This window comes from Scatophagus argus, chromosome 21, assembly GCF_020382885.2.
Source record: "Scatophagus argus isolate fScaArg1 chromosome 21, fScaArg1.pri, whole genome shotgun sequence".
In the NCBI taxonomy this organism is placed as follows: domain Eukaryota; kingdom Metazoa; phylum Chordata; class Actinopteri; family Scatophagidae; genus Scatophagus; species Scatophagus argus.
This window is the reverse complement of record NC_058513.1, coordinates 10311426-10335762: the sequence shown is the minus strand read 5'-3', so window position 1 is coordinate 10335762 and position 24337 is coordinate 10311426. Positions and strand designations below refer to the sequence as shown.

The window sequence follows — 24337 nt, the reverse complement described above, 5'->3', positions numbered from 1 at the left end:
TTCACAAGGACAACATGATTTATAAACTTACTGAGACACATTATGTTGCAATTAATATTCCCAGGGGCCTCAAAAGGTCATCTTCTGGCTTCTGGCTACGAGTGGTGAACATTGTTTTTGACCAAAGTAAAAAAAAAAAAAACAAAAACAAAAACAAGTTTTGCTTATTTTGAAGCAGATTAAATAAATATAAAGTATGTGCCAAACATAGTCAGTCTTGCTTGTAGAGAAATATGAATATTCAAGAGCTTCAAGGCCTTCATGCCATCAGCTGTTATTATGCTTTAGAGGTGAACATTATCAAAATAAACAATAGCCACTGTAATATTCACACAGAATATGTGGAAAGCATGTTAATGTACACAACAAAGTCCCTATTGAATGCTGTCACATCTGCACTTAACGCGCATCATCGGTAGGCTACGTGTATGTAGAGTTCAGGCAGTCAAGATATGATGACAAAGCTGTTGCTTGCACAGTACATTTAATAAAATCACAGAAATAGCATACCAGTGTGCTTACCATTCGTTCCATACAAAACAAGACAGCCACAAACTAGGTAAAGCTTGGAGTATTGTGGACCCGGGGGTCTGGGCTACTAGGGGGCTTTGTAATCCAGCCTTGGTTGTGGCACAATTCACAGGAGCACAGGTGATGGCAAACTTCTGGCTAATATGGCCTTCAAACAGTGAGGCTCTAAGTCAGCCTCTCGAGCAAGCGTCCATCGTCTCAAATCCAGAATCCAGCTCTGAACGTATATGTTTGTGTGTATGTGTGTGTGTGTGTGCGCGCGCCGCTCTTGCTGTCCATCTTATCACCATCTAATACATGTCAAATGTGATGTCATCATCATCTTCTTCTTCTTCTTCTTCCTTTTCATCCTGTGGAATAACAAATATTATATTTGTAACAGCTGGATGCACAGTCGCAAAATTAAAAACAGAAGAACAAACCAAGCTGTATGTTTTGATATTCAAACCTCCTCATCCTCTTCTTCATCACTGCTGCTGTCCTCAATGTCCTCATCTTCTGAATCCTGTGTGATACACAATATATGTGGACTGAAAATAAAGCTTTTAAGCCAACATCTTTTTCATTCTACGAATAACAAATTATTCCTTCAGGCAAACTTACTTTAAACTTCACTGTAAGTCAGTATGTACCATCAGAGAGCTTCACATTCGTAACATGAATGTGTGTGTAAGAGGAGTGTATTGTGTTATATCAACACTTGAACTTACTGACGGTCTGAGCTGGATTTCTTTTCTGTCATTGAATTTCTGTATGATCTCCCCGAGGTACCTGCATTTCTATAAAGATAAGTTCATTATGATTGTGAGGAAAAACTATAGAATAAAGGTGAAAGAAACAAACAAATAGGTAATTAAAGGTTTCTTAAGAGCTTCTTAAGAGCTTACCTTCGGGTTATTCGTCAGATAGGCTTTCTGCTCCTCTGGCTTCAATGTCTGAAGGATGTGAAAGGTGACAAATTTTTAAGGCCCTTCAAGTTAAAGGCTAATAACTTTACAAAAACCATGTGGATAAAAACAAACCAAAAAAAAGCATTAGAAGAAGAAGCTGCTCTATACCTGAAACCACCTCTGCAGGGCCATCGAGTATTTTTCTGAGTTTTCATTTACTTTCTTTCTGTAGTGTTCCTTCTCCTCATTGGAGAGGTTCTTCCACATATGGATGACCTTGATGAAACACGTCTTTGAGTCTGGGAATTTCTCCTTCAGAAGTCTCCTCTGATCTCGTAAGAAAATTGACAAGCCACTTCTGTGAGTAAGGAAAAATTCAGTCATAAGTTTCTCTTCAGATAGGCAGCCAAGGATTTAATGTATTATTTAATGTACTGCAAGTTTTTCATTAATCTTGGGTCTTGTAAAGATACAAATGTTGTCTGACAATCATCCTCACCTAGATGACATCTTGGGCTCACCTGGAAGTTTACATTCAACCTTTTTTCTTTTCGAGATCTGGATATTAAACACAAAGATATTTGTCAAACAGGAGCTCAATCCAATGTAGATAAGAAGACAAACAAACCCTACCAGTAGTACAAGGTGTTGCTTGGAATGAGACATATGGAAAAAGAGGATGAAAAAAGGATAAATCAAATTAAAAGAAAAGTTCCCCAAATCTGTTGCTTCTCACCTTAGGTCTTTTGATACCATGTTTATCTAGGATGCGCTGCTGCTCTTCCTCATCCAGAGTCTAAACAACATAAACACCACCATCACACAGTCTGCCAGCATCAGCTCATGCTGCACTTGTAGTTTTACAGCCTACCTACCATTAGATATTTGTTCAGCTTGATGGAGTACTGCGTCTTCAACTGAAAGAAAGAAGCATTTCATTCGTATTAAACTGATTTTCCCAGTAAGCCCACCTTAATTTCAGAGTCTTGTAGTGCAGCAGTTAAGCGACAAATACATTTTTTTTGCAATGCTTTCTATATTTATAGGTTTGTGTCTGGAGGTTCATACCTCTTTGCTGCGTTGCCTATACTCGTGCTTCTGTCTCTCAGTCAGATTCTGCCAACGTTTGGCCCATACAGTCACAAAGGAATTTCTTGAGACGCCCGACATGGATGTCAATTGCTCTTTGCAGAATAGATTATAGCCATTGCTAAACACACACACACATAGACACACAAAAGGGGATTAAAGGAAACGTCATGGCCCCTAGGGGATGAGGACATAAATGAGCTGACCTGTCGAGTGCACCAAAATCTGATGGTACCTTTGGTAAACATTTCATAGGAAGTTTCATAGGAAGAAAGACGAAATGAAGGTTTTAAAAGCATCTCCACTACCAGATGGCTGAGCCTTAAGAAGGCCTGTGCCTTCATCCATTATGATGTCAGCAGTTTTTTTTCCACAAAACTTCAATCACTCAAGTGAATTCTTAATTTAAAAAAATGTAATCTCATTACACGATTCTACACAGAGTAAATGTAATAAAATCAGTGAAAGAGGCACAAGCTGTTCATTTATGAAAACAAAACAAAGCACAAAAAAATTCAACTTCAGTCACTGTCACTGTAATGCCTGTCTGTGTGTGTGAGTGTGGCTTACAAAGGAGGCTTGGGAGGCAGGCCATCTCCATCTTCAGTGCGCTGTTCACTCTGATTTAGAGAAGTCACACATCAGAAGATAATTAATTTAGAATCTTGCCAGCTGTGCTGTAGAACCGTATTAAATTAAATCAATATTATCTTAATAGGTATTTGAGGCAAAAAGATACAAAACAACAATGCAAACAGTACACTGGGGCAGAGGGTGGGGGTCTATTGGGATTGACTGGCTTTTGCGGTCTGCCTCAAGTGGCCATATGTGGAACTGCAGTTTTTGGCACATAATGCTGGTTTCATTTTTCAGCCACAGAGCTTTCTGCTTGATCATAATGCTATTCAACCAATCAGCAACATGAATGGCTGTCAATTACTTCAAAAAAGATAAGTCATTATTGTTTTGCAGGGGATTTGTGTTAGCAGACACACTGGACTATGTGATGCATAAAACACTGCAGAGAGCAATAACGCTTGTTCATGCAGCACTTACTTCCTGTTTGTTAGAAACGACATCTTCAGCTTCAGCAATGAGCTCTGTGAGGCTTCGAATCTTGCGCATCTGAAGAAGAACAATAAGGGTATCACACTGAACTTACGACATTTATAAGACTGCCTTCACAAGGATTTTGAATTTGTACATTGTAGTTGGCTGCTTTCCCTCACCATGGAAGAAAATCTTTCTAATGAGATGTCTTCTCAGTTTGAGAAAGCTCCCAAACTTCCACATTAAATCCAGTGTGTAAAGATGTTATATTATATTGTGTTATGTTATGTTATATTATGTTATGTTGACAATGTGAGTAGCAAAGTCATCCCCTAGCAGCAGTTGATTCATTTTTATGACAAATAGGTAACTCCATCTGCTTATTATTGTAAAAAATACGTATATTGTGTGAAAGTCTCAGCACAGCTACTAAGCGGACCTTGTGGTGAAATTCTTTTCTGTCACCTCAAAGGTTAGACTTAAACGGCGACTCACCTTCTGCAATATTTCTCCCCACTTTTCTTTGCACGCTTCAGGAGAGAAAGGGGGAAAAGCCACCCTTTTCCAGTCCATTTGTTTCAGTCCTTTTGAATATGCACACATTCTGTTCTGTTCTGATATGCTGGTTTTCATTGCAGCAAAAAGCTTCTGGAGATTTTCCTTGGTCCAATCTGTAGTTACAGACAAAAATGACAGTCAGCCATTAGACCCAGTCAAAGAAAAAAATCCCAGTTACATTTTTAATGCAAAACATTGTGAGGGTTTAAAATGCCAAAATGCCAACAAAGCAATGTGACACCCGGTTTATTTAATTGTACTCACCAGACTGCTCAGTCGCCATTTCAGTTCCACTTATTTTTCCAATAAAATGTGTCTCCTGCAGACGTCTTTTATTATTTCCCCCAGATGCAAACTGTACAGAACTTTACAATACATGTGACTGCTAGAACCTGAACAACAACATTAGCTAGTTAGCAAACTTATCGCGCTTAGCTATAAATTATTTAACACTGAATGGCGAGGGGCTAACGATATTTGACCTAATGATTTATTTATCAATTCCAGCGGTTACCTTTACCTATCAGCAGGACAAAAAACAACACCAAAATACTGTTTTTAGTAGCCGACACCATACAATGCGTAGATACCTCCATGTCTATTAGGAGAGTGCGACCAATCAGAGAAGAAGAATTCACTCGCAGCAGCAGAGAAATCATCCAATCAGAATCCTTTTCTTCTTCGCCGTCTTAGAGCAGCAGCCTCGAGATTGTAAAACGCCACCTATTGACCCGGAGGGTATTTAAGCCGCTAAATCACTTGAATTCTGAGTTAAAGACAATATAATTATTTTTGCAATAATTTTGCAGGCACCATAGTGAGAAGTAATCAAACAATCGATGATAGAAAAAATCCTAATGAAAAGCTAACCACACTTAGTGAAACTAAGCTGATTTTTCTTTTGGGAGGTAGTTTTTATTTGTAGAGAGATGGCAATAAGACAGCTAAACAACACAAAGTATACATTTTAACAACACACAATAAATTCAACATTTTCTCTATCCCTACATTGTGGTGTTGTCTTTTTGCCCTTCAGTGTTACCAGGTTGATCATTCTTGCTAAAATATACAATTCTTACCAAGATATCTAATATCTAAATATAACTTTGTTTGCATCATTGCCTTACACATTATGAATTATTTAACCCAGAGTGTGCATTGTTCTCACATTAAAGTCAAGTGGATTCAATAATAACTGTAACAACATTACATTCAATGTCTTTTATCAATGGCTTTTAACACTACAATATTTTCCTCTCACCATTCACTGTTAATTTTTTTCATTTCACTTTGATTTCATGGCCTAAAAATGCCTTTTTATTAGGTAAAAAAAACAAACTTGCCAATAACTTACATGAATATTTCCAGCTTCAGTGATGTGTAAAGCACAAGTTATTTGAAATAAAACAACATGATGTGAAGAATTCACCTGAGTAATTGTTGAAAAGAAAGAAGAAGAAAATTTTTCATTAAAAATGTCTATATCTGCAATTTTCATGAAAAAAGAAACAGTCAGAACATGTAGGTAGTTGAAACATTCATTTGAGTCACACATAAAATAAATATATTTTTGTCAAAATAAAATGTTGTTGTCAGCTGTCACGGAAGACTTCTACAGTGGCATCTGAGATTCATAGTATACATCCTGCCCGGGCTCCTCTTCAAAAGTCACTTTGGCATCATCAGCATCCAACTAAAACCAACACAGAAAAACACAGACCTTAACACCCACACACACACACATCCCACATGCCTTTACAGGCTCTGCTTTGAAATGGCACGGAGTAACCACTTACACATTTCATTTCCATTTCGGTGAAGAGACGCCCAGTCATAAACATACGCAGAGGGATGGTGAGGATGAGCACGAAGGGAAGTGCGAGGGATATTGGACTGGACTTAATAAGCCACAGAACTGCAAGGCACACTATTTGGATGGCTGTGAACAAGTGCATTCGTCCTGTGCTCACCTGTAGCCAGCATATGGAAATGACAGTCAGCATTAGTGGTCAACACGTGAATTGCTGTGAGCTGTTTGCATTGTCAACCACATGACTCTCAACAACTTTCTACTGAAACACTGGTGTATGGAGCACTTTCACATCAAGATTCTATTTAAGATAAAATGACAAGACATCACTTGAAATCAAATAACATCTCACAATATTTGTTGCTTGTTGTTATTAAAGCATTTTAGTTGTCATATAATCATGAGACTCTTACTCTGGTGGCATAGGGTTCATCAGGGTGGTATTTCTTAGGAATGAGCAGAAGCAACATACGATCCCACAGCTGGATGCCATTGAGTGAGGTAACTCCCATGTAGAGGAAGATCCCAAACAAGGCTGACATGGGAATCATCTTTAGGATCGGTTCCATCAGAATTGACAGACCTTGGTGCAAACAGACATATAAAGGTTGGTGTACCATAATGAAAGACCTGCAAACTTGTAGACATGTAGTTGTAGAGAGAACACATTAAGATCAGATGATTAGACATCACTTACCAACCAGCAATGCCACCAGAATGCCACTGATCCTCTGCTCCATCACCTTTTCAATCACAGGTTTTGGTCCTTTGCTCATGACTGTGAGAGCATTGGCGTGGGTGACAGATCGCACCGTGGCAGCACTGAGCCAGGGCACACCGAATATTGCACTGATTCCTCCCATGCCGACTAAAACCAGCAAGTCAAAGTGAAACCCAGAACCCTTGACCATCTTCCTCTCAGGTTTACTCACAATAAGGCTGTTAACAGATACAACATATGAATCAAGTTTGACGGGAAATGTAATGTTTTCTGAGGTTGATAGTTAACAATGAGTGATATTGTTGTTGACTTACGTTGTGATCTGAGACTCCAGGAAGATCAGTATGAAGACAAGCAAGGCTGGGACACAACACGCAAACATCACCCACACAGGAAAAGGCTTGTGCTCTCCGAAGGGATTGATGAGCCACCCTCTTTTGGATGGGTCGGACACCATCAGACCTTTGGGAACCACCAGTTTCTGTAAAGTAAAAGCCACCAGTTTTTTAACTGAACGCATTAAAACGAACAATTCTTAAAGGACAAGTCTATAGTTCTTCAAATATGTCTAAAGGAATGGTGAAGTTTCTGTAGATATGACTAATCTGAATGACTGAAGCCTCATTTTAGCTTAAGATAGATTTTTAAATCTTTGCACAGAATGAGGACTGTAGATTTTGTCTCCTACCACTTCAACTGAAAGCATATTGAGAAGCAAAGCCTGTTTTACTACTCACATGGACATATTACCATTGTAAATTGTATGAACTTAGCATATAAACTGGACTTGAAGGCTGGGGATCATGAGCCAACCTGAGTGTAGGTATCCTGAATGTTGTAGTCCACGAGAATCATGAGGAAAATGGAAATGGGCACACCAAAGTCACCAATCAAACGTCTGACCTGGTGAGAATAGTAATTAAAAAAAAAACATTAATGACTTCAGGGTTCAAAGCAGTTGATAAATAAAACTAATTGTTCATTTGTAATTGTCAAGAGGTCTTTACTGAAACAATCTGCTAATGAACACCACAACCTTCCCAACTCACCTTTCCTGGAAGAAAAGTACCATTCTTGAATTGTCGCAGGAAGAAGGCAATGAAGAAGCAGCCTAACATGAGGCACATGGAAAGCAGGGCTGTGTTGGGATAAGGTGGCTTAACTGTGCTGACGATAACAGTCACGTTCCCGGTAGCATTGTCATACATAATGGTCTCTTCAACCCTTGGGTGCCAGGGGTTTTCTAGACTTGAATTCAGATGATCGTAATTCAGAACCAGTGGATGGGCTTTAAATATCTAAAGAAAGGTCAGGAGAGATGAATAAAGATTATAATCTGGCCCTGAGAAGCAGCACTATAATCACAGATGTTCACTGTCTCAGATGTCATTTGGACAGATGAAATGTGTGAAATGAATGAAGATGAATTTACCCTCCCTAGCTTTGCAAAGGTTTCATAGATGAAGATGAGGGAGATGAGGATGGAGAAGATTTCCTGGGTGAAGCGGGAGATGAAACGCACCAGGAAGCTTCCCTCAAAGGCCACGATGATGACCACAATGAGGACCAGCCACACCCCAACCCACACTCTCCCAACAATATACTCAATGCCCTGAGACTTGCAGAACTGAATGAAGGAAATGGGGGACGAGCTGAGGTCAGTGCAATCGTATGGATCAAAATAGATTCTAAAAAATCTGTGGTGATTCCGTGTTATAACTTACAGCAAAGAAGGCCTCCTCAAACACTAGCAGAGGACCGGAGAAGCCTATCACCAGGATAGGCTGAGCTGCAACAAAGCAGAAGATGATCCCCTGAATGCTGGTGGAGATGAGGAGCTCTGGAACGCCCATCATGTTGTCCACCTTATCAGCTGAAGTGGCAAATATGACAGCAAAGTATTATTATGGGATCAATAGCATACATAACAGCAATACCTTCTGTCAGACAAAATGCACACATACCCAGCAGTCCTCCGAAGGTAATGGCGGGAGAGAGGGCGGCGAAGTAGATGAAGATGACAGCAGCAAGGACCTGGGCATTAAGAGCATCTGTGATGTCACTTTTGTAGTATTGGTAGCGTCTCTTTATGTCTCGAATCATCCCGCCAAACAGTTGGCCAGTACGGGACAGGGGGTCTTCAGGTGGAGGCCCGCTAGAAATGGAAACTGGGGGAAAAAACAATTTCAGTCTAACATGAATATTATGAATTCATAATATAAAATCATTCCAGTATATTTATGTGTGTGTTACAAATTTCCAGAACTGATAGTGTATTTTTGGGTGTGTAATGGGAGAATTTACCCCTGCGGGGCTTGAAGTCTGAGCTGAGTGGGGAATCAGGGCTCTGGAATCTGTCCTGCAGCAGTTTCTTCTGAAAGCTGATAATTGAGGAGAGCATTGTTTCGTTCTGGATCTCTGTGGGTGGGATGACGATGCTGCAGTCCATGAAGTCGGACACCGCATCTGTCAGCTCACGGGCACTCTTTGCTTGGAAAGCTACCTGATTGAACACCTGTGATGGAGATAATGGAGGGGATAATAATCTTTGAGCCTAACATTTGATAAGACCTTTGTTTCTTACTATCAATGCATCCTGCATGTTCAGACTTCCTCTGTTATTAGGGCAAAAATGTCACTAATAAATTGTTAGATGCCTCCAACACAAAATAGTCACAAATTGAAATTATTATGAGAAACATGCAAAAGAAAAAATGATGTTATATTCTCCAATTATAAGTTGTTAGTCTGCTAAGAAGCTCAATGTGTTTACTGCTTTGAAATGGTTTACCCATACAGGTTTGGATTCAAGTATAGAGGACTTGCAAACCATCATAAACTGCCCATTGTTTCATGGGCTCAGTTAAATATGAGTTCTGTTAAGGTGCTACTGCTGTAATAAAGGGTCACCTAACTTACTTTATCAGCCATTAAAGCTGCCATAGCACGGCCAGTCTCGTGGTAGTCCATGTCAGTCTTGCTGGGCCCCACCAAGACAAAGAGAAAGCGTACAGGCATCGGGGCCTCCAGGGCAGAGTCAAGGACCAACGATTCCTTAAGACGCACAAACACAACTGTGGGCCTTTCCAGAAAGTCCAAGGCTCCTGGTTCCAAGAGACATAAAAAACAAATGCTTTGCATACAACCAAACACACACGCTGTACTTTAGATTCTAGAGGAAAATAGTGCAAATACTGGCTTACCTACTAGTACCATGGAGGCCTCTACAGTGTCAGATTCATCCCTCTGAAGGAACACAGAATGAACAGATCAAGTGAGCTAACGTCACATTTTCTTATCCCCACCAATAAGGCTATATCTTAAGAGAAATACATTTTTAAAGTGGAGCTTGCTTTTACAATCACTGCTCCTTGAAAATGACAGCAGCATGTTTAGATCAATCCCTTTAAATCAACTCTGTGAATTTGTATTTTTGCACTGAATGGTGTGAGCATCACAGATATGTGCGATGACTTACTTTGCATAAATTTGCAAAAACATCAAAAATGTCAAGCTCTTGTGTCACAGCCTTTAAAGCACACATAGAATAGAAATACAATAACACATACATAAATTTGAAAGATCAATTAATTCAGGAGATTTGAATAATGTGTATGAAAACAAAAAAATCTGAATTTATACATATATATAACTTAAACTTAAACCACTTAAACTTGAACTCCTCTGATAAACTTTATGAAGAAGTCACTTTCACTTTTGAGGTCACTGCCATCATCTCAACATTGTCATAATATCATGATATCATCAGTGATGATTCAGATCAGTGGAAAACTTACCCTTTCCTTGACTGAAAACTTCTTCAGGTCCGTCCCATCAGTCAGGGCTTGGCTCTCCGGGTCAGCTGATTGGCTGCAGTGAGAAAACAGTATGTGTCATTATCTGATTTTGCGTCAGGTTGGCAGACTGACTATCAAACTATTCACTGCAATCTTTTAACATAGTAAATTGTATATATTCTATTTTTGATCCTTTCAGTACTTTTTCTTGATAACACTTCAGTACATTAACTTAAGTGACATTTTGTTATTCCTACTTTTACTTGAATAAAGCAAGTGTGTGAAGTGGGAGGGATTTGTTGGGACAATTTGGGCCTGTGACCTTCATGATTCTATACTCCTGGGAACTGAAGTATGGAAACTGATAAAATACCGATTCAGAACAGAATAAAATATATCAGTAAAATGCACCACTTCAGTGATCTGTGATTTTTGTTACACAGACTTTAACATTAAGATCTCTCAGCTTATTCAACAAAGGTTTGAAAATACAGTGACAGTGACCTGAGGTAACTACAGTACACATCAGTCACCTTTAATAAAGACTTAAGCAGAAAGGCAGAGTAGTTTGGTGGTCAGAGATGCTGTTTCATAATTACAGGTTTGATCACCACAATAGTTACATGCTCTGTTCAACTTTCTCTGAGCTCGATGCTGAAACGTCCCCGTCTCACTTGCAGCTTTGGATAACAGCACCAGCTGAAAGCCTAAATGTAGGTCATTTATGTTTGAGTCACTACTGGGTGATGTCTTGGAGGATACCTGCGGTTTTGAAGCAGAGATTTCAGCACTCCCTCCCGGTCTCCTGGTCTGATCTCCCTCTTGTTAACCATCTCGTTGACCATCTTCTCAGCGATGCTGGCCATGGTTTGCTCTTCACAGTCAAAAATCGTCACACCTGTTGTTGGAAAATATTCATAGATGATCATGAAGGGGAGAGAGAGAGCGAGACTGTGAGTGTGAGTGTATATTGAAGGGAGGCTCAGACAAACAGAGAGCTATTAGAGTTGTAGGGAAGCAGGCAGCTGAGGTATATTCCCTTTTATCTCACAAGTTACTGCCGTACAATATTGATACTACAACTAGAAGAATAGAAGAATTTTAAAGTTACATAATTTGTTTAGAACAACAATATTCTGAGGTTCACACAGAAAAATATTTACTGAATTATATATCACAATACTTATTGACAAATAATCAAGTCACTATGTACAAATACTCAAGTTACAAGTAAATGTCATGCACTCAAAAATGGGCAATTTTAATATTTCATTTTATTGAATGTTGCAACTGGCAAAGGTGGGGCTAAATTTAACTACTTGAAATAATACTATTATCTAGGATAATACCCCATGATGTATTTGATGATTATACTTTGCAATAATAGTCTGGATACACAAAGTAACCAGTAACTAAAGCTGTTGGGTTCATATATTGTAGAGTAAAATGTACACTATTTGACATTTAAAGTAGCAGAATAGAAGTACAGAACAAGTACAAATCAGTGCATGAGTAAATGTACTTCTCATCACTGAAAATGACTGCATGCTCGTGTTTTCTCTGATTTTGCTCACTGACCCGTGTTCATGGTGCGGCGCAGCTGGATGAGGCTCTTGAAGGTGAGGTATGAGATGTGCGAGGACCCCCACACCCCTGACTGGGGGTCAAAGCTCTCCTCGTAGCCCCCCCATCGGCCAGTCTCCTGCCAGTACGTCTGCTGCTTCTGGTCCTTCATTAGTTCCCTCAGCTCCACGTACCTCTGAAGGCACATAGAGACAACAGAGGTAAACACCTGCTGATACGGACATGAACGCGGGACACAGGCACAAACATGCTTGCGTCGGCGAGACAGAGAGTGAAAATCTGGACTGGGCAGGTGGATGAAATAAACTCGCACCTCCCATGAGCACAGTTTAAGCATGTGGTGAACACAACTGTGGTTTCACTGACCAATTCCTGTCAGTGTGAGTCACTGTGAGTGAAATATGGAGGCAAATGTCTGAATATTTGGCCCCTATTTAAGCTTACATGCAAATTAAAATTCTAAGCACAAACAGCCTATACAATTAAGTAAATTCTAGTTATGTTTAAATTAAAGAAAAAGTTCACAAGTTCACAAGTTCAAAGTTTGTTTTTTCCCATGACTAAGAGGGAATTTGATGCTAAAAAGACAAATTTTTGTACATACTCTCTTTGACTAAATCATATTGTTGAAGCCTCATATTAGAAGTAATTTTCCAATTTTTCACTGTGCATATGAGTATGTGATTTGTAGCAATGATGTACTGAATATTCCTGAGCTTGTTGTCTTTAGCTAAGGGGATTAAGACAGCAGTGGAGGAGTCATTTGCATGCCTTATGGTCCTGTCTTCAGAGCAGGGTGAGATAAAATCATGTTATTGCTTCACTAAATCACAAAAACACTGATGATATTTTCGGTGTTGTTTTTCACAGCAGCCTTCTGGAGGAGAAGCAGCTATCATTTATATCATTATGGTGTTTCTTGCCATTCTGGATATGGATCAGGATAAGGTGAGAATGTGATGTCCAGGTGACACTTTGTGTCTAAAAGGTAAACATTATGTTGTTCTGCCCCAGCAACCAGCTGGCTCCAGGCTCTGGGCGACTGCTAGTGTCCGGTGTGGACATCACTGACAACTTGCTCTGGTTATGTTTGGACTGTCAATACATGTCGTGTGCCTAGAGCAGCTATACAGTGTGTGTGTGTCTGTGTGTGTGTGTGTGTGCGTGTGTGTGTGAGCGTGCCTCTTACCTGACACTCTGCACTGGGGTTGGCGTTGGTATTGGTGTTCCAGGCAGCTGAAACAGGCAAAATGGTTTGAAAATCACTCTTTTCTTCAAGGCTAACACATTTTGTCCCCAGTAGTCCCAATAATATTAATTAAAATATCATCCTCAGTTCAACTTTGATTTCACTTTCATACACTTTCATTTTAAATTTTGCCTAAAGTGTATGTGTTTGGATGGATTTATCTAAAAATAACAAGGTTCATCTTATCTTCGCTTGTTCAAACCTTTGCTAGAAAGCGGCAAAGAATGAGTTGAATCAATAATGATAACATAATAATGAACAATAAAGATATGACTTGTGAAGCATGCTCATTCAGGATGAAGTTGGTGGATGACTTGAAAGCCCATTTCATCTCAGATTGGACGGGAGCGCTGAAGTTGTCTGTCACAACAGAATGATTTATTTCCAAAACACAGCTGAGCAAAGGGGTGGAAGATTCAGATTAGATGACAAGATGTTGTCTATTGACCGTGTGCGTGCGTGTGTGTGTGTATGTACTTGTGTGTCTGAATATTTGAACCACCAAGTACAAATTTGTACATTTTTCTTATATACAATGAAATATACAATATGGTATATGAGAAGGTATAAGTGCAGTGTACACACACAGATGCATCCGTCTGCAAACGTATCTTAGCAAATTTCTGTCTCAATTTGAGTCAAGATGACAATATATCTTAAACTTAATTGATTTGCTCCAAATATGTTTCAAAAGCAATGTAGGCATCTGTTTTGCAAAAAAAAAATAAAAAAAATAAAAATAAAAAATTGTTAGTTGTTTTCATTGGCAAGAAAATAAGACTGCACATACAAAATTTCCTCTGCACACTTTTTTCTTTCACCTTGCATAATTTTTTGTGTCCGTCTTGAGTGATGGCTCAAACATGAGCCAGTCCTTCCTTTAAATCTCCTGAAGTTGCAGCATCAAATATGTGCGAAAGCTTAATAAGTTTGAATTAGGTGAATGGTCACCCCATAACTTTGCATGAAGAGAGGCTTCTTTGCATATTTTGCAATGAATGTTTAATTTCCTCATCAGATTTCCCACATTTTGAACACATTAAATCTGCAACCTTCAATGAATTCTGAGACTTAATTAAATTAAATTATTCCCAAGTTTTAACCTGAACATTATATCAGAAAATTGCAGTGTTGACTATAAGACACAAGTGCAAATAACAACAGTAAATTGCAGTTCCAAGAAGTCCTCTATTCCCATATTTTTCATGCTACAAAGTTACAGCTTTACTTGTATTATTGCACAAATACAGTTTATCAGAGCTGTGGCAGAAAAGGTGACACTTACCTCCTGCAGGCACTTGCCAAGCTGATTGCAGTGACAAGCGACTGACCCCAGGATGGCAAAAAAGCATGACTTTATAAACACCACCTCTTTAAAGCTGTCTCCGTGTGTATGTGTGGGTGCATGCTGCCTGGCAATGGGTGGGACTAATATATGCACGCACACACACTCACATACATACACAATTAAACACACACTCTAAATCTGTCCGAAACACACATCAAACAGAGTTATGAGTTCCAGTCTCACCCATAATATTGATAGTAAATACAGCGGCTTGGTATGTGCAGAAAACCAGTCGCACTGTGTCATTATCCAACCAGCATCTTATCACATTTAATGTCTGTGTTTGGAGGACAACAAAGGCTTGGATTACACTGCTGGGCCCGCCTGCTCACCTTCAACATCACCAGAGCGCAGTGTGAAGGATTGGATTAAGTCAGCTTTCATCTTCTCTTCTTCCTCTCCCTTTAAGATGGTCAGCATCTCGTATCTGTCCATCGCCTGAAACTGAGGCCTGAGACAAGACAATTAGCCACCTGGGCATTTGAGTTTGGCACTGAATCTGCTGGCAAAAAAGGCTGAGGTGACTCACCCTCTGAAAGGGATGCAAAGCGGGTCTTCCTCTTCATTTTCATTCTGTTAAGAGTGAACAGAAAATAGCATTAGAAAAAGAAAAGCTTCTGCACACTAAAGTCTGCTCAGTCTATTTAATACATTCACAGGCTTTCTGTCATTTAGGTCTTATGTGCAAACAAAACTGATTATACCAGGTATACAGCCAGAGCTTCTAAAATAAATATATTGAGAGAATAAATTAATAAGAAACAATGACAACAGAAAAATAAAGCAATACAGTATGCATATTCATTTTCACTCACAGTCCTGGGTATCCGGTCAGAGGCCATTGTATATCAGATCCTTCAGTGTATCTCCTCTCGATAACTCAGCAGTAATGGCAATTACCTATGACACACAGCAGGATGTCAGTCAACAAACAGTAAAACCATAGATGAGAATATTTCATTGTCTTGAACTGCTTTAACATCCTGTTTTCCATGTGTTGTTACAGAAACTTCCACATTGTATGGTGCCCCCAGTAGAGATTTTAGCTGAGATATCACACACACGCACACGCACGCATGCACGCACGCACGCACGCACGCACACACGCACGCACACACATTGCTGTGCAGGTCCTAAGCTAAGTGAAATCAATATGAGCTTATACACAAATTATTATTAGGTAGAAAAACTGTATTATGTTCGACCTTTAAGTTCTTAAGCATAATTAGCAAAATATAATTATACTATCAAAAGTGCTCCATGTTAGTGTTGTATTCCTATATAGTATTATAATGTTGGATGATTGCTATTGATGCTTTAAAGCAGTATTATAATGTTGAGGCTGGTTGAGGAGGAGCTAATTTTAACTACTTACCGGTTCTTAATGTGTAACGATGTGTCAGATTTTACAAGCTCATTATATTTTTATATGTAATAAAATAATTTTTGCTGACATAAAATAGTAGCTGAGTAAAAATTAAGAAATTGTTTTCTGAACTGTAGAGAACGAGAGGTATAGTGATATATCTCAAATATAAGAGTCTCAAATTTGCACTTAATATATATATTTTAGCTGTTTAGACGAGATGACCTGACCTCATTTATCCTATCTGGAAACACAAAGCTTTATTTACCACCTTATTATTTATTTGCCCATTGTATGTATGTAGTTTAACAAATGCAGCAACCTAAGTCTGTGGTTTCTGTCATGTATTCATTCCCTATGTGATCACATTTTCAGATGTGGTGTGAGATACACACCTTAAGGTTTACACGTGAATTAAATAATTTCACGTTTGATTGACATGTGAACTAAAATTGAAATGATTGACTTATTTGATTATATTTTTACTTTCTTTTTCACATGCAAATGAAAAATTTTCCATGCGTGAAACTCTTTCTTTTTTTTTTTGGATTAGAGCTTCTGCATATCGAAACAAAACATGTCAGATGGACTCGTGTGATCAGGTACTGAAATTTGCTTCTTCGTGTATAAGGAGTATAATGTCCACATGTTCAAAAACCTGACTTAGCTGCACTAATCCTTCACTTATATAATAATAATAATAATAATAATGATAATAATAAAAATATATCTCATCATTTCTGTTCTCATCTGACAAGTACATTTTCTCTTAAATAAATAAATAAATCAAGTTTTACCTCTGAAGAGTTTTTCCAAATGACGTTCAGTTGTGTTTGTGTTCACGGTCAAGACACCAGCACACACAACAGTAGAAACCACGCAACCTACAATTAAACTTGACCGTCTGATAAGCAGACAGCATGTTCGTGAGGCAGTGTAAACTGAAGGGGCCAGCTAACACTCGGAGGCTCCAACACCAGTAATACACCCGTTCCTGACTCGGACAGTAGCAAGATAAAAGGGTCCAGGGGCACACGGATGCTATCAGCCGTCCACATCTGGCTCACACAAGGGGCTATCCTACTGAAGAGGACCCCTCCCTGACCCCCCTGACCACACCCAGTCAGGGGCCACAGGTAGATGTTTTCGCTCACAATAAGAGAAGGCTACCACACTAATACATGTAGAAACAGTGACGGTGAAGCTTTATCAGATGCTGTCTGCCACACGTGGAGAAATGGCTTCCAGTATTTATAGGTGGCATGAACTGAAACTTTCATGAAAGCTTGTTCCTTCATTGACACAATGTTAATGTGTCTTTACAACAAAAACACACTGACACTCAGTAACATTCAATCTTCACCATATGATTAATCAATATTTCTTGTGTGAGAAATTAGAGAATGGCATACAGACAAATGGCATGAGTGATACTGACTAATTCACATGTATAATAATTCAACCATTCAAGTCCACAGGAAGAGATTTGATACTTGGATTTGAGTCACAGGCCTAACTGGTACAGTTGTTGTTGTTGCTGTTTGCATGGTGCTGATATGATGACTCAAAGGGTTATTTTGAAACCATCACAGAAGGAAAGGCTTTATCTCCTATGCATACTGAACAGAACAAAAGCAGCTATCGCTTCAAAAAAAAAAAAAAAAAAAAAAAAAAAATCTGCAGCCGGAGCTCAGCCACAACAAACATTTAAAAGAATCTGCCTACATGTTATAATATTATGATGCTCCATGGAATCCTACCAGTAATTAGTTCTGAAACCTTCCTGCATGAGCACTTTCACATGTAATCCAATTTTACTGACATGTCTATACTGAAAATGTAAAAAATATAAAACAAGTAAACAGTATGTGCCATTAAACATGATTATATTTATTTATATAACATAAAATGCCTGAAATCTATACATTCAGTATGTTTCACATCAGTTCAGTTAGGCAAAGTTTCAATTAAAAATATTTTACTATCACAGGCAATGCAAAGTATTCACATGTTGCTCCATACATCATGTACTCTGGTCATAACAGACCAGTCAGAGAGCTGACCAAACACCGCTGAATGAGTGTTTCTGTTAGTATACCTACATGCTTGGCAGCAGTTTCATCTCTCCAGCAGCAGGCATCACATAACGAAACCCCAAATGCAAACACTTAAAGGTTTAAAAGCACGTTTGCTAGATTAGAATCAGGCTTACAGTTGGTCACAGGCAGGCAGGACAACAGCAGCAGGTAGTCAGAGAAGGAAACGGGTAGGAAGAAGGCAAATATGACTGGCAACCCCGGCAACAATCTTGCAAAGAAGCACCTGAAAATCTGTCCTCAGCTCAGCAGCAGCTGTGCAGGCAGGAGGCTGGTGACAGGAGGCGTCAGCTGATGAACAGAGGAGAGAAACCTGCTGAGGGTGCCTGGTGGACAGGTGAGGCATGACTGCATCACGTACCGCACCGTACTGCATAACTGGATATCACAGGGGCATGAAAAGGATAGTTGTTTTGATTTCCACTGTGTAGCTGTTTGCAAACTTCTCTGAAATCTGTTAACGATTTGTATAACTTTTTACACTTACTTGGTGTAGAGTTTGGGACTATACAGTCATTAACTAACAGCTTCATTTAAAATTCTACATGAGTGACTTCATAAAGAGTTATGGACAGCTTTTGGCAAATGTAATCTAGCATTACATTTGTTTGTTTTGTTTTGTTTTGTTTTTTTTCATTGATTAACAAAGTGATAAACTAATGACCCCTTACGAGTGACATATGACAAGAGACTTGATGACTCATTAGAAAGGCGAACAAAAATATGCTTGAGCAGAAAGACTGAACAAAAAGATTTTTCTTTTGGCAACTTAAAAGCTCATTTACAAACTCTTTAACTGATGTATAATAAAAGAGTAAAGTATCTCTTAACTGTTCAAGAAAAAATGAATGTAAACTGGTTTGAAACTCTACATGCAAAACCCATATTCTCTACTCTACATACCAAAACCGTATTGTTTTTGGAAAAGAATTCGTTATATGTTGAGCCAAGATACTGACATGTGATGTAAACATAGATATATCCCTTTTCAAAGACCTGAATAGACAGATAGAATAATAAGAATTTACATAAACTGATTACATAACATCTCCAACAGGATGAGCTCAGCAGGGGGCAGCATTGTTTAAGTCTGCAGCATCACCATCACCATCAGTGACAGCACAACTGAAATCTATGAGACACACAAAATTAATATTCTAACAGGATAGAAATATGAATTGTATTACATAATCTCACATTTTATGCAAGCGTGTTATTTATGAATTTAGTTTTGAGTGATGGAGCTGAGACATTTAGTTGTTACCTGAAATGCATTACGCCCTTGAAACATTTGCAGAATGTAATCGGGAGTTTGTTTCATCTGCCCTTTTTATTTTCTTTTTCCTACCAAGTTTACATTGAGACAACTTGAAAGCCTTTGAATCAGTTTTGAATCTGAAGATAATGTGGTCATCTGGATGCAGTGGCGCAATGTAACAAAGTACATTTAGTGAAGTACTGCAGCTCAACACAAATTTGTGTCTTTTAGTTTCATTTTATTTTATTCCAGTACATTTAGTCCTTGAGTCTTGAGTAAAGGATCTGGATATTTCAACCCTCATGCGTTTAATAGTTTTGAGAAATTATTACTAAAAAAAAATAATAATAATAATAATAATATCATGATCTTAATTTGTCACCGCAAGTTTTTTAGAGTTATTTAGAGTTATAAACTACAAATCATGTAAATAAACATATGGATTTTGAATTTGCTGAGTAGATTCTTCTTTCATTGGCCCAGCTGAGACAGGAGAACATAAACTATCCTGTAACTCTGTGATTTCTGTGCCTGAATTCAGCAGGTTAATACTGTGCCTGTGACTGTGTGTACTTGCTTCATATCAGTCAAATCCATGTATCTCTGAATGCATAATGGGCTACATTGACAGTCAGTGGCCTGAGGCTCTCTTTTTTTTTTTTTTTTTTACCCGTGTGTTAAACTGAACTGTGTCTGCCCAAATCGGATCAATACAAAGGCCTGTTCACCCACCCAAAAAAGTCCCTTCAGTGTCTGTTGCGCATCAATACATAAACAGAAAATTTGAAATCCATCCTTTTATTATCGATCCAGTGGGGCCGAGCAAACACTGCACACAAACACATGGACATCATGCTATATGGAAGTGCAGACATAACTGGATTTGCACAAAGAATATCAACACAGACACACACACACATGCACATCTAAGCATGACATCCACATTGTGAGTTGTCTCTGGGTTCAGATCAGGTCACAGTTTAAAGGTCATGTTGCAAGTTCTTCAACAGGACATTCATTCATTCATTCATTCATTCATTCATTCATTCTAAGGTTTGGAGGGAAGTCAGCCACGCTTGTGGTAACAGAAACAAGTTCAGTTATTGCTTTCAGGTTTATGTGTTAAAATGTATTTGTGTGGCCAGTTTGTTTTTGGTGCTTTTGTGGACCAAGTGAAATGTCCAAGAAAAAGTTTAAATATCTCATATGATTAGATAAAACAACAATGAAGCAACCCTACCACACTGAACAGGAGTAAAAAAAAACAAAAAAATTAAATAAAATAAACAGAGTAATGACTTTTCCCCCCAGATTCTTCACCAGTTTTTAATGTTAAAGGAATGCTTTGTGCCAAATTAAACAGTTTGTCTTTGAGATGTAGCAGCTAGTGCAGACATGTGAGCAGAGAATGGAGGGGAGGATGTAGAGTAAAGAGAGGGAAAGGGGGATAGACAGATCAGATCAATGTAGCACAGATGAGGGAGTCCCATGGGAAGAAGTGGGGCTTGTTGCCATCTGGCCTGCCCGAGGTTCACGACGGCACCGCGCAAAATGGACCCAATCGTTTCATCCCCACAGCATGAGCACAATGAAATTAAGGATATCTGCACCAACTCACCAGGCCAAAGCTTTATTGCACATAATGATGCCACTTTGCTGGGCTTGTTTACCAAATAGAAGACATAACAGAAGTGCACCGCCGGCACTGCAGTACTCTAAAGGTTCTCTCTGAACACAACATGATATCGCTCTCATGCCAGTTATTGGTGTGAGTGCTCTCAGAGTAATATAAGGGCTTCCTTGGCTCGTCATACGATGCCTCCCCATCTATTACAGTACATTAGAAGGAAAGCTTGTGAGGAGGTCGTGGATCACATTGCCAGTGCTGTTTGTGCTCCTCTGCTGTTGCTGCTGTTGTGTGAGTGACAGCCAGCCTCCTCTTCCTCTTCATGCCAGTGTTGGTAAAAGGAAAAACAATTTTCACCTATCAAAGATGAAATAAAACTAGAAATGTGATTGCACAAGGGATTTATGTAAACATGGGACATAATAAGCATGCAAGGCTTACCAAACTGAGACAGATGTAGGTATAAGCTAACACACACACACACCTACAGAGTTGTGCTTCCATCACTTTTGGAGACATTACATAGACTTACATTCATTTCCTGGAGGCTTAACCACCATCTAACCATAACAATTAACATCACTTGTCTAATCCTAAACCTTACCTTAACCAAAACCTAACCTCAACCTAACTTTAAAACAAATCTTCAACCTAATATTTAATGATTTATGTTGTGTAGACTTGCATTTTGTCCCCATAAGGCGGGTCCTCACAACATAACTGTGTAAACAGATTTTTATACCCACAACTACAGGAATACACATCCACCCGCCCACACACACACACACACACACACACACACACATACACACACACGTGTTTTTCCACAGGACCGGCCACCTGGAACAGAATCCTTTTCTCGGAACCTGAGATGGGACAGTGAATGTCTCCTAGACCACCCATCCTCTGTCCACTCACTGGTGACAGATGGTCTTTATGTGTGTGTGTGTGTGTGTGTGTGTGTGTGTCTGTCTGTCTTTGTGTCCATGTGCTTGCATCTATGTGCATGTGACACAGATGAAATGGCTGCATGTTCTCTCTTCTCTTTTCCATTCCTAAAGTGAACATAGAGAAGTGATTGCCCAAAAAAAAGGTGTAAATTTTAGCTTGATTGGAAGTTTCAGTTCCCTATAATTTCTTTTAATAGTTATGGTTCCCAAATCCCCCTTTTAAAAAAACCCAACAAAACAAAACAAAACAAAAAAAAAATTGAAATTGTCCAAATTGAAATATTATAGAATTTTAAAGTGAAAGGAGGTCAGTTCTTTTGCGTTTCATAGTAAAATAATTAGATTTTGCTCAAGTTTTATAAATTAAATTTTATTTAAAATGAGTTACTCAGACTGGATTAAAATACACAGAAAATGTATTATAATAACCCCAGAAATCATTTAAGTCAATATTATCTGTTTATTGTCTCCTATTTAATGGCTTATGATTCAAGCACTTCCTTCACAGCCAGAAGAAGAGAGCACTTTTTCTTCCTGTTGAACTGGTTGTTTATTCATTATTATTAGTGTCCTGTTATCGGAAGTCATCGCCATGCATCAAAGAGCAACATTTCCAAAGAGCCATTTTAGATGAAATAAGCAGTAATCCTCTTTAATAAATTACAGGGACCAGGAGGAAAATTAGATTACTCTATTTTGGTCCATATAAGTAACTCTGAAATGGATTTTTTGTCCGTCTGTCCGTCTCTCTCCCTCTTTTTTTTTGTCTTTCTCACTTTGTGTTCATGCATTATTTATCCACCCATAGCAACCCAGCTTCCTCTCTCTCCATCCCCTATGTCCCCCACTGCCCTCAGTCCATATTCTGTAGGTCTACCTACACCAATCAACCACAACATTAAAACCGTGGACAGGCAAAGTCTCGAGGACCACAACAACGGCTTGCAGGCTCCCCAGACCCCAGCCTGATCGAGAATCTGTGAGATGCACCAGAATAAGCCGAATTAAACCCTCCAGCCCGGAGGCCCCACCCTCAATGCACAGGACCCGAAGGATCCAATATTCCAATATTGATGACCACAAAATACCCCTAGAAGTCTTGTGTCCCTTCCCCTGACAGGTCAGAGCTGTTTTGGCAGCACAGAGGAGATCTACGCAACATTAAGCAGTTGGTTTTAATGTTGGAGCTGGTTGTTGTAAATCATTGTCTCATGCAGATGATACAGTTAGAAATAATTTTCTTTACTGTTGAAAACAGGTACTCATGAAGGTCAGACAGGTTTGAAGTCTTTAACAGTTGTATGGAGAAATCATCATTCACAGTGTTTGGAAGTTTTTCTGACAGAGATTCTCAAACTCATATTTATACATCTAATCAGCACTGTATAATAATGAATGTAAAGAAAAGATGAGAGCATGAGAGCATGAGAACCTCAGCTGCAAGAAGTTGGGAACAAAATGATTTTCATGTTGTACATTTCCTTGTCTGCTTTCATAATATGTGATGAAGAATCAAACTTGACTGTATGGAGCAAGAAAGGAAAAATGTAATCCACATAATGAGCTTTATTATCATTCCAGAAATCATTCTGCACCGGGCACCAAATAGTGCACTGCACTTTAACATAGGAAGTGTTTGAGCTGTATCAGAACAATTACAGTGAGCTCCATTAAAAGGAAGAGATGTAGAGATACAAGAGCATTTATTTTGCTGCAGGGAAATTCAATTCGTGGAAGCCTTGCCCAAACATGGCAGATTGTGACACATTCACTCACAAACCTTGCAAACAACTTTGTCAACCTTTAAAATCAACCTGCTGCTCTTCTGTGTACAACACACTGAACATGTATAGTCTTGATCTGAGGCAGAACATGAGGTGCACCTCGGTTTATATCAGGCCAACATTTGGCCTCAGGTGTCAGCCTAAGCCAACAGTAGGTTGCCTCTTCTTATGCATAAAGGCGGCAGTGTTATCCTGTGATTCCACTCCCACAGATAAACAACATTTAACACAGGGTGGAAAGAAACAAACATTAAGAGTTAGAAGCAGCACTGTAATAACACAACAATGCAGTTTTTTATGTATCTAAATTAGACCTTGGGTTGTAGGGTGGTGGCATTGGGGATTCACGGGTAGAAACAGAGTCATAATCTGATAAAAAGTTAGATTTTTGCATCTATGCTGCTGCATATACTAAGTGGATATGAACCTGTGTGAATCTCAGGTTTCTGGGTTAAAGGTGCATTTACACAGTTGTTGCTGCGGTTGGCGTGTCTTCAGGCACTGACAGGCAGTAAAACAAGGCCAGCCCAAAGCTTCAGGGCGATAAAGTCACCATGCAGAAACAGACAAGAAACAAACTGATAGATCTCAGTTTTGGAAGTTATTCAAGAGAGTGAAAGCTTGAGAAA

The 24337-nt window shown here is 39.0% G+C and overlaps 2 protein-coding genes across 11 annotated transcripts; both read right to left on the bottom strand.

Annotated features, from left to right (window-relative positions):
* Positions 1-465: 465 nt before the first annotated feature.
* LOC124052441 (nucleolar transcription factor 1-like) lies at positions 466-4853 on the bottom strand. 7 transcript variants are annotated; one of them, XM_046376683.1, is made up of 14 exons: positions 4709-4853; positions 4383-4510; positions 4056-4231; positions 3567-3635; positions 3081-3130; positions 2490-2631; positions 2297-2338; positions 2158-2217; positions 1921-1979; positions 1590-1779; positions 1419-1466; positions 1242-1310; positions 980-1036; positions 466-881 (listed from the first exon to the last, which is right to left on the bottom strand). In XM_046376683.1, the coding sequence occupies exons 2-14, from the start codon at positions 4399-4401 to the stop codon at positions 822-824; spliced, it is 1041 nt and encodes a 346-aa protein (XP_046232639.1). In that variant the 5' UTR covers positions 4402-4510; positions 4709-4853; the 3' UTR covers positions 466-821. The 7 variants fall into 7 exon arrangements, with proteins under 7 accessions (XP_046232639.1, XP_046232638.1, XP_046232637.1 ...); XM_046376682.1 differs by having other exon boundaries at positions 4639-4789; XM_046376681.1 differs by having other exon boundaries at positions 4633-4753.
* Positions 4854-5017: 164 nt separating this feature from the next.
* slc4a1b (solute carrier family 4 member 1b (Diego blood group)) lies at positions 5018-18357 on the bottom strand. Of its 4 annotated transcripts, none has more exons than XM_046376675.1 (21): positions 18206-18357; positions 15443-15527; positions 15157-15200; positions 14960-15078; positions 13220-13266; positions 12025-12205; positions 11209-11344; positions 10447-10519; positions 9853-9895; positions 9569-9753; positions 8954-9164; positions 8614-8817; positions 8374-8522; positions 8082-8276; positions 7699-7947; positions 7463-7552; positions 6964-7130; positions 6626-6867; positions 6342-6511; positions 5915-6088; positions 5018-5811 (listed from the first exon to the last, which is right to left on the bottom strand). In XM_046376675.1, the coding sequence occupies exons 2-21, from the start codon at positions 15467-15469 to the stop codon at positions 5731-5733; spliced, it is 2787 nt and encodes a 928-aa protein (XP_046232631.1). In that variant the 5' UTR covers positions 15470-15527; positions 18206-18357; the 3' UTR covers positions 5018-5730. The 4 variants fall into 4 exon arrangements, with proteins under 4 accessions (XP_046232631.1, XP_046232632.1, XP_046232633.1 ...); XM_046376676.1 differs by having other exon boundaries at positions 18096-18341; XM_046376677.1 differs by lacking the exon at positions 18206-18357 and adding an exon at positions 16791-16809.
* Between the last annotated feature and the right edge of the window lie 5980 nt (positions 18358-24337).

Bases quoted from the DNA above. Each gene is read 5' to 3' on its own strand.
- slc4a1b (XM_046376675.1), bottom strand. From the start codon at position 15,469: ATGGCCTCTGACCGGATACCCAGGACT. The intron at 9,165-9,568 runs GTAAGTTAGGTG...TCTCCATCACAG, and splicing joins CAGCTTTAATGGCTGATAAA to GTGTTCAATCAGGTAGCTTT. The intron at 7,131-7,462 runs GTTGGCTCATGA...TTTACTTTACAG, and splicing joins TTCAGGATACCTACACTCAG to AAACTGGTGGTTCCCAAAGG.
- LOC124052441 (XM_046376683.1), bottom strand. The intron at 1,467-1,589 runs GTATAGAGCAGC...CACATCCTTCAG, and splicing joins CCCTGCAGAGGTGGTTTCAG to ACATTGAAGCCAGAGGAGCA. The intron at 1,311-1,418 runs GTAAGCTCTTAA...TTATCTTTATAG, and splicing joins ATCTGACGAATAACCCGAAG to AAATGCAGGTACCTCGGGGA.